The following is a 16,599-nucleotide window of genomic DNA, read 5'->3' on the forward strand; positions in this document are numbered from 1 at the left end:
GAATTATAGCCCAAAACTAACCCAAGACTAAAATTTAAATAAAATATCCTTGAAACATCCATGGACAATAGTGAAGCTTTTCTAAAATCGAGAACTCAATCGGTTAAGTAGTTTTTGAAATCTTAAGCTTTAGACAAATAATTCTTATTACTTATTTATTACGTTGTATTATTAATTGCATAGCTACTACATACCTAGGTTAATCTTATATATCCTCCTATGAAATTTATCTAACAATACGATTTAAAAAAGACCAGGAAAAAATTGAATCATTCCTTTAAATTTATGATCTTAATATAATTTGTTATATTATAAAACATAAACAGTTACAATATAAATAACTCTGTATTCAAAGGACAGAAAGAGGCAAGAAAATAGCTTAAAACCATCCCAAGACCTAAATCTAAAATGAAATAGCCTAAAACCATCATGAGACCTATTTGAAGCTTACCTAAAAAATTAAAAACGAATCAGTTCGGTAGTTATTGAGATCTTAAGCTTCAGACAATAAAATCTTACTAATAATTACTAGAGTCTAAGTTTTTTGTTAAAAAAGATTACAGACAATTTCCTAAAGTATCTGATCTGGTCCCCCGTTCTCTGCCAGCCAACTCCATTTTTCTCCGCCTCTTTGATAGAATACATGACAGGCTTCATACCAACATTGTACTGAGAATCAGGCTTGGAAAAGTTCACTATTGAAAACCTAAAATATTAAAGTAAATTAATAGAGGGGGCATGAGCCATAGGGCTGGGACCCTTCCAGATTTTGAATTATTGAAAGAGTATTTGAATTTAGCTAAGAGCATCGGAAATATAAACACATCCGAGTCCCTTAAAAGAATTTGCAATTTGCTAGCAGACGAAAATGGTCTCCATCACTGGGGCCATGTAGTTGTCTGGAATGTACATCTATACTTATACATACATTTATTTCCAAAATAATAACTTAATTTTCGGATCATATGAAGGATATGAAGCCATTCCTAAAAAGGACAGAAATAGCCTTCCTTTGGTATAAGGAAGGCTATTTTCTTTACTTTCTCGTATTCATTCGAAACCGGTGGATTAGAACCGGTTCTCATCAATGCTAAAAAATTATGTCTAGAATCGTATTATATCCAGTTTTCTACGAATATAAAAATGTACAATTATAAGATTAAAGCCTTCGTCATCTCGGGGCTAAAAAAACTGTTTTTAATCTTATAATACGATACGAGAAATAACTAAACTTGCACAACTTATGACTTAAGTACTTATTTGAAAACAAATTGTACAAATATAATGAAAATTACAGCACCATTCTTTTTGAAAACTTTTTATTATGCAAATTTTGATGATTTTTTTTGTGGAGGGAGGCTATATTTTTATGATCTGAACTGTGCATAATAATGAAATTTCATAAGGTAAATAATTTTTTTCCAGTAAGGCTTCTAAACCAATTAATATACGCTGGATTATAACTGGTTCCCATGTATACTGAAAAATTTATAAAGCATCGTATTAGAGACAATTTTCCACATTCAAATAAACATAATAAAACTAATACCAGTTTTGTTAGCCAGAGCCTTCAACCTCTCGGGGATAACAAAACTGGTTTTAATAATATAATTTTTTATTTCAATATCCGCGGAAATCTGTCTATAATATGATGCGATAAATAACTATTCTGCATGTAATTTAATTTCCTATAACTAATAAATATACCTGTATTCCATATCTGGCTTCATATTTCTAACACGGAAGTAGAACCATTGGCAGTGACGATTCGTGTACAGATCTGAAATATTTATTTATCGCATCGTATCATAGACATCTTTCTGTGGCTATCAAAATGAAACACTAAAACCAGTTTTGTTAGCCCAGAGGGGCCGAATGCCAGAGCAAAACTGGTATTAATCTTATAATCATATTTCATTATTAGTAAATGTTTTTATGTAATACCATGCTATACATGATTTTTCAGTATGACTGAGAACCGGTTATAACCGATTAATAATCGGTTTTGAAGATATTATTGCTAAGGCATAACACATTTAGAGGCGTGTATAAGGTGAATTTAGGGGTGTGTAATGTGTATCCACTCCCTGACAATATTTAGGAGGATTGTTATTCCCTCCTTTGATAGACTCTACACCCCCTTGATAACCCCTCATATATAGCTAAAGAAGTGTCAAAATCGAAAAGGGAGTGTAAAAATTTCAGCTGCGCTTTACGCAACCCCCCTGCAAGACTCTCTGCACACCACTGAATTTAATAATATGATTATATTGTTATCAACGTAATACCAAAAAGGAAATGTTAGTTTTTGATGACAAAGCATGCAATAACAATTACAGAAAACTGTCCTAGTTGACTTGGTCATTTCTTACTTTTGTGTTACAATTGATAATTAATATTTTTATTAAATGTATGTAACCATGCTACAGTTAAATAAATGTTATTATTGTTATATTGTTACCTGGTCTGAGGTGGAGCTCATAATATTTTTCAGTAACCCTGACAGCCTTCATCAGATTTCCAGATTCAAACCTGCTCTCAAATATAAGATTTTCTGGAGATCCATCCCTGTAGGATTGCTTCAGCATTGTAATATATTTTCTCGTATTCATTCGAATCCGGTGGATAGGAACCGGTTCTCATCCATACGAAAAAACTATGTCTAGCATCGTATTATATCCAGTTTTCTACGAATATAGAAATGTACAATCATAAGATTAAAACTAGTTTTTTTTAGCCGGTGCCTTCGGCACCACGGGGCTAAAAAAACTAGTTTTAATCTTATAATTGTACATTCTATATCCGCGGAAAGCCGTTTATAATACGATACGAGAAATAACTATTCTCGTATTTATTCGAATCCGGTGGATAGGAACAGGTTCTCATCCATGCTAAAAAACTATGTTTAGCATCATATTATATCCAGTTTTCTACGAATATAGAAATGTACGATCATAAGATTAAAACCCGTTTTTTTAGCCGGTGCTTGCGGCACCTCGGAGCTAAAAAAACTGGTTTTAATCTTATAATTGTACATTCTATTTCCACGGAAAGCTGTTTATAATACGATGTGAGAAATAACTATTCCAGTTTTGCTTTGAAACCGATTAATATCCGCTGAACTAGAACCGGTTTTCAGCCATACTAAAAAAAATCATGAATTGTATCGTATTGTAGACAATTCTCTACGAATGGTAAAATGAAAAATTAAAACACTAAAACCAGTTTTGTTATCCCTGACCGTCGGCCCCTCGTTACTAACAAAACCGTAATTTATCTTATAATCTATTGTTTTATTATCCGAGGAAAGTTGTCTATGATACGATGCACAAATAACTATTCAACACCCCTGAAATCCTCAAAAAGGACATTTTGTGAATTACATTTTGTGATTGTAAATTATATTTAAAAATGTTGAATTATTCCTAAAGTGAGCATATTTTCTCCTTATTCTTAGATCAATTCCGTCAGTTCTTGTAATGGTTCTAATATCAGAAATAGGATGGTATCTGTAGACTATTGTACCATAGTCATCTCCAAGGGGCTGTATACGCTGTTCTTTACCTGAACATACAATTATTATTCTTTAAGACAATATCTGTAGGCTCTGAAACCCACGTCATGACCAAAGGGAAATTTTGTTGTTCTTTACCTGAAATTGCAAATAAATAAAAAATAAGATGGATTCAATCAACAAGTAAGTCATCTCCCAAGTGTCATTTTGCTGTTCTTTACCTGGATATACAATTGTAATAAAAATTTGTTGGTTTCTTTACCGTAAAATTAAAATAAATATAGGATGGTTTCTGTCAACAAATTTATTATTGTAAGTCATCATCCATATGTTATTTTGCTTTTCTTTACCTGAAAATCCTATTTCAATAAAATAGGATGGTTTTTACCTGTTGGATCATAGAACATTTCAGTATTATTTGGAAGACCACTTATATGTTCAATCTTTTCATGTACAACCTAAAATAAAACAAAAATCAGTACAATTTCAGGTTAATTTGCATTTGTAGCATTGTTCTGGTGATTTTTTCTTCTTTTAACTTTTAATTTCTTAAGTAGCACTTAAAAGTTTATTATCATAAAAATTTCATATATCCTTTATAAAAATAACAGTAAAAGCACTTTAAGTAAGTATATCAAATTTTAGTATATTTATGTTCTTGATTTTTTGAGATCAAAGAAGATTATTAAATTTTCTTAATGTAACGTTTTCCATACCGTTGGACGAATAATATATTAAGTATAGATGTATAACCCAGACATCTACCTAGATCCTTTTTCGTCTACTAGCAAATTGTTTTCTGTTTTTTTGTAGCAACTTGGCTGTGTTATTATTATTTCCGATGCTATTGGCTGATATTCAAAGACCACGTAGTGGGGACATACAGATATTTAACCACTTCCCCCTCTATTGTTTTTCTCTAATGTTAGACTGACGGGCAATAGGAAGGATATATATACAATTATTTTCTATCTATAGAGCAGCTACGCTGTAGGCAAATGTTTTTGTACTTTATTTGACAAAATGTGCATGACAATTGACAGTACATACCACACATTAAATCCCTCTCACTGAGTTTTAAAATCCAATGTATCAAACTGTAAGATTTAAGCCATTACACAGTGAGATTTCAAATTGCTTTTAAGATAAACCATTATAAAAACACTTGTACAATGCTAAAGTCTAAATTGTGTGTAAGTAAAATATTTATACAAGAAGTTGTAAATAAACATTAACAAAAGGGTTCAGCGGTGGCAGTTGTGAAATTACTGCTGCTAAAAATATTGCCTCGACCAAACATTTGGTAGGAACCCTGTCCCCAAAGTCTTATAATAACGTTTTCTTATTAGGAACTTGAAATAAAATATTATAAGATTAAGATTTTTTTTTGGGGGGGGGAGGGTAAATACCCCCTCCTAAATGGTTGGGGGTGCCTACAGCGTTTTTTTTTTTTTTGGGGGGGGGGTAATCCCCACTTTACCCCCCCAATCTGACGGCCTGTTGGCAGCTGATATACGTTACGGGCGGGACGAGCGGCTGCGGCTAGCGATCCTGCATTAACATTAACAAACTGTGAAATTATACATTTCTGTTGTTTTTAATAATTTAGCACTTTCTCTCTTTTATGATACAATCAGAAATATGAGAGGGGCAATGTTGTCTGAAACGGAAGTTCTAATAACTTTATTTTCAGTATGGCTTAATATCCGCTGGATTAGAACCGGTTCTCAGTCATACGGAAATATTGCATAGCATCGTATTTCAGACAATTTTTCACGAATATTAAAATTAATACCAGTTTTAGTAAAATAATTTTTAATTTTGATATCCGCGGAAATCTGTCTATAACACGATGCGATAATTATGGGCCCTTGATGACTTTGCTCAAAATAAAAAAGGTTTCTAACTATTTCAAAAACCCATTATAAATAAATATTGATCCACTCAAACGCCACACTATACACTTCTCATATATTTAGCAAGTTTTGTTATTTCTTTCAAAATTAGTTTCTTCTCATAAAGGATTATTATAAACTAAAATCCGTTTAGTCTGCCAATAGAGTTTTATGAATAGATAACTTTTCAGGTGGTTTTATCTGGACAATAAATGTATACAGTTATTAAGTATGCCAATGTGGTAGGGACCTTTATTGTAGAGGGACAAAGTGACTCAAAATCAACCATGTGACGTCATAAAAAAGAGGAGGATAAGAGGAGAAGTTGGAAAGAAAACCCTTAAAAAAAGAGATGGATATTCCCCGATTTTTGAGTCAGTTTGTCTCTCTTCCCTTCATTCCCTTTAGTGCAAAATATTTAAAAAAAGCTCAAAAACAAGAAGAAAAATGAAATTTATAGGTTGGGTCATTGGAATGTTGACATGGCCAATATACGCTATGCTTGCTTAAGACTTCTCTATCTTTCTAGTCTGCCCATGAAGGGATTAGTTTCAAGTTTTAATACCTGGGTAAAATTACCTATACAGCCAGTGTGGTCCAAAATACTAACCAATTTAATTGATAAGCAAAGGCGATGCAAAAAAAATATTAGTGATCCCAGTATTTTTTCGTGCTGAATTATAACATTAACAAATACATGTAATACATATATAAGACTAAAACACTAGAGGGAGAAAGGGTTAAATAATTGTATCTCCCCATCGCATTAACCTTGTGCAACCTTTCTATTGTTGTCATTGAAAATCAACCAATGGTGTCGCTTATACTAACACAGCCAAGTAGTAGAAATAATTTAGAAGCAGACGAAAAAGGTGAATGAAAAAGAAAGGGACTAAGTTGTCTGTATATAAATCTACTCTATAGATCTGTTATAATATCTGTAAAAGAAATTAAGTTACTTTAAGATATGGTAGTTAAGCTATATAAGTTGGAAAGAATTTTAATGTATATAATAGATTTGAAATCTGCATAAAATTTTAAGAATATTTTTTATAAAATTCGTATTTTATATAACTCTTTATTTAAAAGCGCAAATACAATTTAAGTTAATTAATTTTGACCAATAGGATAGGTGGATTGGAAACTACCTGAGCTCCAATTGGTTGAATGATGTACGAAACTTAAGCTTCTCCAATCAGAGCACAGATTGTTTTCAACCCACCAATCAAAGATGTCAAAATTAATTAACTTAAATTGTATTTGCACTTTTAGATAAAGAATTATACAAAAAACGAATTTTATAAAAAAATCCTTAAATTTTTATGCAGATTTAGAATCTATTATATACATTAAAATTCTTTCTAACTTATATAGCCTAATGGTAGAAGCTTGGGGTAAGGGGGGGGGGGAAGGGGAGGTCAACCCTTCTCTCACTTTTAATTGTAGTTTTAAAAAGAAAAAGTTTGGGTAGCCAGTAAGTCATATAGAGGAGCCGCCTAACGGCACTTTATTTTTATTTGTATTTCTTTTCTAGGGGCGAGAACAGATTTATAGTATAGATGTATATACAGATAACTACCTCCCTCCCTTTTTCAATAACCTTCTTTATCTGCTAGCAAATTGTTTTCTGCTACTTGGCTGTGTTAATATGTCTGATACCATTGGTTGATTTTCAATGACCCAATTGAGAGTCGGCACAAGGACACTGCGATTGGGAGATACAGTTGGTCCACTTGTACTATACAAGATTTTGTTAATACCCCTCTCAACAGTTTATATTTTACATTTATTTAGACCAACACACAGAAAACGCAGTTCATTAGGATTTAGTTTATTTAATCAGAGAAAGGAATGACTCTTAAAAAAAACCCGCATATAGTTATAACTTGTATAATATATAATCCTGTAATTAATAGAAGTAAGGATTTTTTGTTTGAAGCAAAATATCTCAAAAATGGGTGATCTGATTGGCTTAACCATTTTGGGAAAACTTTAAATAACAGTTTAAGGTGGTTTTATGCTATTTCTCCTTGTTTTATATGATTACTAGCGGCTTCGCCCCTAGACTCTAGGGGGCTTTGCCCCAAGAGGTAATTAAAAAAAAATTAAGTATCCCCACTAAGGTGCCCCCACTACTTTTTATTTAAAAAAAATTAAGTACCCCCACTAAGGTAACCCCACTACTTTCTATTTTTAAATAATTTGGGGGGAATTTTTCTGTTTTTTTTGGAGGGGTTGAGGGTGTCCCACCCCCAAAGAAAGTGGCTTAAAACCACCACAGGACCAATAGGTATATACCCTGAAGAGAAGAATCCGATTGGTTCAGTGGTTACCGAGATCTTAAGCTTCAGACAGACGGACGGACGGACAGACAGAAGGACGGACAGACAGACATCAAGCTACTTTGTATTATAGATAATATTATTATTCTAACTTACACTGTAGAAGATATCAGGCTCCAGGTATTATATAAATATACTATGAATATCCTACCTCACACTGTAGAGGCCAGCTGATGAAAAGATCAGGTTCCAGGTATTGTCTGAATGTTTTGAGGTTCCTGTAGATTTTAGCTGCCTCATCATCTTCGGAACCTAAAAGTAAAATTTTGTAATATTAGGGAACATTAAACATTAAAAAATACAAAAAAATTTATTTTTTACCAAAATGCTCAGATTCAGACTCTATCTTCAGTAACGAAGCTATTCTATTATTTGAAATGTCCGTCTGTCTGTAAGAAACCAGGAATAAGGTATAACCAACAAGCGAAATAAATCTAAAATAATATTTGGGGGGCAATGGAGAGGTCGTCAATTTTACGATGTGTTGCCCCCCAACGACAGCTGCAAAACACACATAGGTTTCTTGATTTTTCCCCGAATTGATTTCATTGTTGGTAGAAGCTGGTAAGAAACGTTTTGGGGGAAAGCTGAAACTTCTTGTCAACATTCCCATCAATATGGAGCTCAATTAACTATAAAACATCCGTAGATGTCGAACTGCTTTAAAGCAGCTCTACAGCCGATCTTATTTTTTATAACATATTTTCTCTGCTCCTACAAAAGTTATACGGCTGAAACTTCCTGCCAATATTCCCTTCAAAAGGCACCATAATTAGCCATTAGGTATAAAACTCTATGGTTGCCTGACTGTTTTCTTATGCAGCTTTTCATAGATTTTGTGCTTCGCTACTTATGGATGTTGTCTTCCTTGTTTTAATAGCAAAACATTCTCGCAACCTCACACTGTTATTAAATAATAACACAACATTTTTTTGAAATTCAAATTTTCAAATGGTAAATAAACCCAGTCCATAGATTAGCTGCATACACAAAAGTAAAAAATGAATCAAAATACTTACTACACTTTTGTAAATTTGATAAAATACAAAATAGAATTTCAATTTGACTAAGCCAAAGGGATAAAACGAAAACCAATTGAAGTAGAATTTTTACATTTAAGCTAATACAGATGTTGAACATAATAGCTAGGTTTTATGCTATTTTATTTTTAGATTTAAACCTTTGGGTAGTTTTAGGCAATTTTTATACTAATTTTAATGCTAAGCTAGTTAGTAAATATAGTACAAATATAAATTTTTCTATTTTTCTATTCATGACTTTGAATTCTCAAAAAGTTAAAAAAAAAAAAAAAATAGCCAATAGAGTATATAACAATTGCTATACCCTAAAACACATTTTAAAGGACATTTATTATTTTCATAATATAAAAATAATTTAATTTGTTACAAGACTTTTTTTTATACTTTTGAGATTGATGAAAATATATGGACACCTATTGAAAAGAGTCTGAGGACAGTCACTGACATCTTCTCTAACATTGGTTCTACAACCCTTAAATTTAAGGGTATCACTCTTTTCTATGTATAATTGTTCTGATGACCTCCTAAAAGCTTTTTATTTAGGCGAGATAGCATTAATTTCAACAATTTATTAACTTATCAACTCACTTGAGCATTATAATTGTAACCTTGTAAATATAAGTTTTAATTAAAAAATATTTTAAAAGAAAGGGTTAGATAACTGTATCTGCCCATCGCAACCACCTTGTGCAACCTTTCTATTGGGTCATTTTGAAAATCAACCAATAATGTCGTTTATATTAACACAGCCAAATAGAAGAAAATAATTTAGAAGCAGACGAAAGAGGTCTTTAAAAAAGGAAGGGAGGTAGTTGTCTGTATATACATCTATAATATAGATCTGTTATTTTACTATTCTGCAAAACTATTTTTCCATGTAAAGTGACTTTAGAAACAGCCGTACTCTTTACACATTCATTTGTACAATACAATAGAGCTTTATAAAAAACTAGCGGCTTCACTACCAAGATCTTAAGGGACGGACAGACATCATTCTGCTTTGTATTATAGATATTTTTTGTTGTAGTTTTGTAAAGTTGCATGACTATACCTTTAAACAATTGAGTATCTACTACTTGTACATTGATTTTTATTCCTAATTTTGTCTCAAAGCAAAGAAAGAGTCTAATGAACCTGGCGGAGACACTGAGCCCTTTTCTTTCTATTTTTGGAGTATAACAATAGAGTATGATAACTAGAGTATTCATCTGAGTCTAATGAACCTGTTGGAGACAATGTGCCCTTTTCTTTTCTATATCTTGGAGTATAACAATAGACTATGATAACTAGAGTATTCACCTGAATCTAATAAACCTGGTGGAGGCACTGTTCCCTTTTCTTTCTATATCTTGGAGTATAACAATAGAGTATGATAACTAGAGTATTCACCTGAGTCTAATGAACCTGGTGGAGATACTGTTCCCTTTTCTTTCTATATCTTGGAGTATAACAATAGAGTATGATAACTAGAGTATTCAGCTGAGTCTAATGAACCTGGTGGGGACACTGTTTCCTTTTCTTTCTATATCTTGGAGTATAACAATAGAGTATGATAACTAGAGTATTCACCTGAGTCTAATGAACCTGGTGGAGACACTGTGCCCTTTTCTTTCTATATCTTGTAGTATAACAATAGAATATGATAACTAGAGTATTCACCTGAGTCTAATGAACCTTGTGATAAAATTGTTCCCTTTTCTTTCTATATCTTGGAGTATAACAATAGAGTATGATAACTAGAGTATTCACCTGAGTCTAATGAACCTGGTGGAGATACTGTTCCCTTTTCTTTCTATATCTTGGAGTATAACAATAGAGTATAATAACTAGAGTATTCACCTGAGTCTAATGAACCTGGTGGAGATACTGTTCCCTTTTCTTTCTATATCTTGGAGTATAACAATAGAGTATGATAACTAGAGTATTCACCTGAGTCTAATGAACCTGGTGGAGACACTGAGCCCTTTTCTTTTCCCATCATGGGGAATCTTCCAAGCAATTATAACTTCAAATACTAGCTCATTTTTTATAAATCTGTAAATAAATATTATTTATATTACATAGCACATATTTTTGATTTTTGAAATTTTAGAATAATATAATACAATTTCTCGTATTCATTCGAATCCGGTGGATAGGAACCGGTTCTCATCCATACGAAAAAAACTATGTCTAGCATTGTATTATATCCAGCTTTCTACGAATATAAAAATGTATAATCAAAAGATTAAAACCAGTAAACTAGTTTTAATCTTTTAATTGTACATTCTATATCCGCGGAAAGCCGTTTATAATACTATGCGAGAAATAACTATTCCATTATCGCTTCCAGTGGATAATAACCGATTCTTAGCAATACTGAAAAGTTATGTATAGTATCATATCAAGTTTTCTACGAATATGAAAATGTACAATCATAAGATTAAAACAATTTTTTAATTAATGCGATAGTTAAGTATTTTATAATTAAAATCATAGAATCCTTGGAAAATATTTTGACAAGTCTTAGTATACATAGTATGCATGACTTTTATCTGGTTCATTGTACAATTCAAACACAATTTTTGAATTAAGTGCAGGTCATGGTAAAATGTTATTGGTAACGATTATCTCCAAAAATCTATGAACTTTAAAGGCTGCTGACGGCCAATAGGTGAAGGCTCGCAAAAAATTTTAACCAGCAATAGAAAGCCTATCAATAGTCTGGAATAGTTATTACTTAACATAACACAGGTATCTTGCAGTACATTTAAATGCATGAAAAAAGACTTATTTTATGCCTGTTTTCTTCAGCTAACTGCCCTGTGCATCATTGAATCTTGGCTATTTCAGATTATTTATAGGTCTTCTTATGCCGCTCAACACGGTGTGCGGCCGGTTGGAATCTAGCAGCCTATAAATTTCATAGATTATTGAAGACAATCGTTAACAGGAACATTTTAACATGAACTGCACTGGATCCTTAAATCTTATAAAATAAAATGACTTTAATACCGCAATATTAATATTTTTTCCCAAAAAAAACAATATTAACATTTTATGCCACTAAATTAGTTGATACCACTCTGGTTGGTGATGAACAACTAAGGTTTTTTCTACCAAATGTGTAATGCACAAACAAATCATTGATTATAAGGATAAAGTAATAAATAAAAAATATAAATGAAAAGACAAAGCACAAATTGTGTTAAAATTGTGCAAAAAATGATCCATGCAACGTCATAAAAATGAGAGAGATGAGAGGAGAAGGGGGAAAGAAAACCCCTAAAAGAGAGATGGATAATCCCTTATTTTTATGACGTCACATAATTGATTTTTGACACATTTTTAACACAGTTTGGGCTTAGTCAAAGAAAATAACAGAATAGCATTTTAAAATTATTTTATATAAAACACAGTGTGCTAAGCTGTTTAGGAGCGACACAACCCAATCTTTCCCGATTTTGTATAATTTTTACGGAACACGATTCCAGTGACGTCATATTTTTCTTTCCCGAAAAAAGGAAGAGGGAAGAAAATCTCTTCAAAAGAGATGGGGAAAACCCCCTTTTCTCCCATCTCTTTTTTTCTTCCCCCCTTTCCTTTTTCGGGAAGAAAAATATGACGTCGTGTTCCGTAAAAATTATACAAAATCGGGAAAGATTGGGTTGTGTCTTTAGGAGCTAGCTGCATTTTAAGTTATTTAGTCAGAATAATGACCTTGGAGTTTTGTATTTGTCCATTATTGCTATTGAAAAAGTCATATTTGAAAAGGTTTTTTGAGGCATAATTTGTTGAAAACGGCTTCATATTATTTTACAAAATGTCCCAAGCCAAGGAAAGATATTGATTTATGTCAATGATAAGTGGGTTCGATTATGCAATTCTTTTATAATTTAAAAAAAAGGTAGAAATTAGAAATATATAGGTCTTTTTCATTTTCTAAATTCTTTTATATTTTATTACAATTATATAGGATTTTGATTTTATTTTCCTATTTCTTTGTTTCTGATTCGTGTTGGTAATAGTTTTGTAGTAATCAACAAATGGGGTGGGAGACGGCAATGGAGAAAAAGAGGGAGGAAAGTGAAAGTTTAGTAGCAATTTTTGTTGTGCCATTATCAATGCATAAATAGTTAGGCTTGCAATGGAACACTTCGATCTACCAGCAAGAAAAACCCTAAAACTTAATGGTATGAAACATACAGTTAAAAAGTAATAGGATATACTTCATACTTTTTTTTCATTTTGAGGGAAAGGGGAGGGGGTTTGTAGAGTTGAGGTTAATGTAAAAGAGAATAGGGGTCATGAGCTATATTTTATATCAGCTAAACACATAAATATAAATACAGCTGAGTCCCTTCAAAAGATCAGGAAGCTAGCAATTTTCTAGCAGACGAAAAAGGGTCTCCACCACTTGGGCCTGTTAGTTGTCTGGATTATACATCTAGACTTATACATTTAATGAGTTGAGTTATCTTCATTAGAAGAATTTAGAAAAATTTACATCATGAAAAGTACATTTGATCAAGACGTTTTAATGAATTTAGCTGACTGAAAGTAAGTATTAAACTAGAACAAAAGTATAGAATATCTGTGTTTGTTTTATTGGCAAGAAGAAAAAATAGTTTAACCCTTAACAGTCGGACCCCTTGCCGCAACTTAATCGGTCGGATTAGGGGGGAGGCGTCCCCCCTATTATCTCAGTTCCTATTAGAGCTAGAGGGCAAAATTTTTGTGCAATATGAATTTCCGACCTTAAGTAAGTCAAAGTCAAATTTCGCATCCTTCACCCTTTTATTTAACAACCTTTGTTTTTAGGTCCTTTTTTACTTAAAAATTTCAAACGACTGCAATTTTCAAATTTTAGAAGCTAGAAGAAAATATTTTTTGCAGAAAATGTTTACTTTTATATAAATTTTATATTTGAAACATCAAAATATAAATTTCAACAGCCGCAGCTGTACTTGGCAGCTGCCAGCCGCTGCATTCGGCGGTCGGCGGGAAAACGGCGTCGGATCTTTATGAAATTTTAATACATTATGTAGACATGTAAGAAAAGCTTAAGTTTTTAGGAGCCATTAAAGATTTCTGGAGACCTGGAGGATCAGGACCTGCAGGATCAAACCTGGAACCTGAAATTGACTTGAACACCTGTATTTCATATGAGGATGTACTACTAGAGTATATTTTAGTAATTTAGTAAGATAAAATGCTTTGTTTAAGTCAAAAAAATATTTTGCTCTTAACCTGGATGACCCTGCCAGGTTTGCTGGCATCCTGTGCACGCCAGGATGGAGAAATTCAAAAAATTCCAACTCTCAGTTATGTGTCATACCCACACTAGTCACGTAGTTTGGGCCCTTCATCTTTCACACACAGAAACTGAGATAGAAAAAACCAGAGGGGAGGGGGGGGGGGGGGAGCGTTCAACGCCCCACCCCACCGACGGTTAAGGGATAAAGTCGGTTCTTGTAATAAAGAATGTTCTTTAGAATTTCTTTACGTATTGTGTTGTATACTTAAATATGTAAAACATACCAACCGACAAAACACACTAGCAGAAGGGAATCGCTTTTAAATACATTACTAAATAACTACTGAGGAAAAATTATGAGTTATTATTGTCATTACAATTTTCATTTCCGATTGTAAATCGTCACAAGATGATTAATTATTTTGCAAGGTAGTAGTAGCCAATAGACGTAACAAATATAGATGATTAATCATTTTGCAAGGTAGTGGTAGCCAATCGACATAACAAATATAGATAATTAATTATTTTGCAAGTTAGTAGTAGCCAATAGACGTACCCTATATAAATGATTCATTATTTTGCAAGGTGGTATTAGCCAATAGACGTATCAAATATAGATGATTAGTTATTTTGAAAGGTAGTAGTAGCCAATAGATGTAACAAATATAGATGATTAATTATTTTGCAATGTAGTTGTAGCCAATAGACGTACCAAACTTAGATGATTAATTATTTTGTAATTAGTAGTGGCCAATAGACATACCAAATATAGATTATTAATTGTTTTGCAAGGAAGTAGTAGCCAATAGACGTACCAATATATATGATTAATTATTTTGTGATTAGTAGTAGCCAATAGACATACGAAATATAGATGATTAATTATTTTGGAAGGTAGTAGTAGCCAATAGACGTACACCAAATATAGATGATTAATTATTTTGCAAGGTAGTAGTAGCCAATAGAAGTACCAAAAATATAAAGATTTAAATTCTATAGATTAAAGAAAATTAAACAATTTAATAATACTTTTATTTTAGACAGCTTTTCACTGACATTAAACTTTTAAGATTAAAACTGGTTTTAATGTTATGATTTTTATTTTAATATTCATGGAAAATGGTCTAATCCATCGGAAATTATGTGGTTTCAAAACATTCTGGAAAATAATTCGTAGAACATACCAGAGTTACACTAACTGGGCCTCTTCTAAAAGCTTAAAAACTATGATAAAAACCAAACGCAAAATAAGCACTCAATTGTGTAAAATGTATACTTTATGTATGTAGTATGCCTTATGGCGGAAATAATACTTATTACTACTACACAATAGATCTATAGAATAGATGTATACTATATTGTATACAGATAACTACCTCCCTCTCTTTTCCAATGACCTATTTCGTCTACTAGCAAATTATTTTCTGCTACTTGGCTGTGTTAATATTCCCGTTACCATTGGATGATTTTCAAAGACCTAATTGAGAGTCGGCACAAGGTCATTGCAATTGGGTAATACAGTTATTTAATCTTTTACTCTAATTATACTACATAATGCAAATGTTGCTTCATACCATTTTTATTCCCCCTGAAATTGGTGTGAGTTTGAATTTCAGGGGAAAAAAACATTGAAAAACAGTACAGAGTTCTAAAAAATTTAATTTACACATATTGCCTAGATTTTTATTATTTTTTGTTGAAGGGAGGGGGAAGCCTTAAATTCCAAGCAAAACCTTTACATGCAGAAAGACATTCTTTTCAAACAACAAGCGAAATAAATCTAAATATTATTTGTGAAATAGATAAAAAGGTCGTCTTTACTACTTAAGAGCGTTGCACCCCAAAATCATCTGAAATTACCAAATATTTTTTCAAATTAATTAAGTTGTTGGTTACAGCTGCTTTCTAAATTGCTTAACAAACTTTACATAAGTATTTGGCTTCCTGTGACATTTCAAAGTGCCATAGAGACTACAACTTCAAAATGAAAAATCACTAAAATTATAAAATAAAAGTCACAAAAATCTATGAATATAGGTTTGACAAATTCAGAAGAATTTAAACCAAATTTTTCCCCCCCAGTCAAAACATGTCAAATCCGAAAACTTCACTTGAAAAGTCTCATGTTCTAAATCACAGATTAGTATAGAAGAATGGTTAAGTAGCTAATTCTGAAATCCGCGACTGTGAATCGAAACATAGCGAATCCGCTCTGCGTTGGGGAGGTGATTGATTCGATTCTCATTAATAAAGACGTTAAAAAGGGTTCCTTCTGCTGCTAAATCAGGTGTGTGAGAATAATAGTTAGAGGTTGGGGAATGCCTTAGCACATAAACACGCGCAACTCATTAACATGCACAGTTAAGACTTTCCAGACAAAGGTCGTGCAATCAAAGGGTTGGTTGGCTGTTGGATGTTACTTAACCTAATACCCTTGGATGTTAGAGGTAATGGTAAGGTAAGGTAATTCTGAAAAGATTTGTCTTAGCAAATGTCAAATAACATAACTTTTATAATAATTATTTTCAATAATGCTCTTAAAGAGGGGGTGGGTTATCTAACAAATTTTCAT

At 32.2% G+C, this 16,599-nt stretch overlaps 1 protein-coding gene across 1 annotated transcript; it reads right to left on the minus strand.

The window, feature by feature from the left end:
- Window positions 1-3,379: 3,379 nt before the first annotated feature.
- LOC145312612 (uncharacterized) lies at window positions 3,380-10,827 on the minus strand. Its single transcript, XM_080151871.1, has 4 exons — window positions 10,721-10,827; window positions 7,903-8,003; window positions 3,903-3,972; window positions 3,380-3,564 (listed from the first exon to the last, which is right to left on the minus strand). The coding sequence occupies exons 1-4, from the start codon at window positions 10,770-10,772 to the stop codon at window positions 3,380-3,382; spliced, it is 408 nt and encodes a 135-aa protein (XP_080007997.1). The 5' UTR covers window positions 10,773-10,827.
- Window positions 10,828-16,599: the final 5,772 nt, after the last annotated feature.

This window comes from Acartia tonsa, chromosome 2, assembly GCF_053477335.1.
Source record: "Acartia tonsa isolate MP-2025a chromosome 2, ASM5347733v1, whole genome shotgun sequence".
In the NCBI taxonomy this organism is placed as follows: domain Eukaryota; kingdom Metazoa; phylum Arthropoda; class Copepoda; order Calanoida; family Acartiidae; genus Acartia; species Acartia tonsa.

Coding starts and splice junctions, on each gene's coding strand:
- LOC145312612 (XM_080151871.1), bottom strand. CDS start 10,772: ATGATGGGAAAAGAAAAGGGCTCAGTGTCTCCACCAGGTTCATTAGAC. Junction 3,973..7,902: donor GCTGGCCTCTACAGTGTGAG/GTAGGATATTCA, acceptor GTTTTATTTTAG/GTTGTACATGAAAAGATTGA. Junction 3,565..3,902: donor AATGTTCTATGATCCAACAG/GTAAAAACCATC, acceptor TTGTATGTTCAG/GTAAAGAACAGCGTATACAG.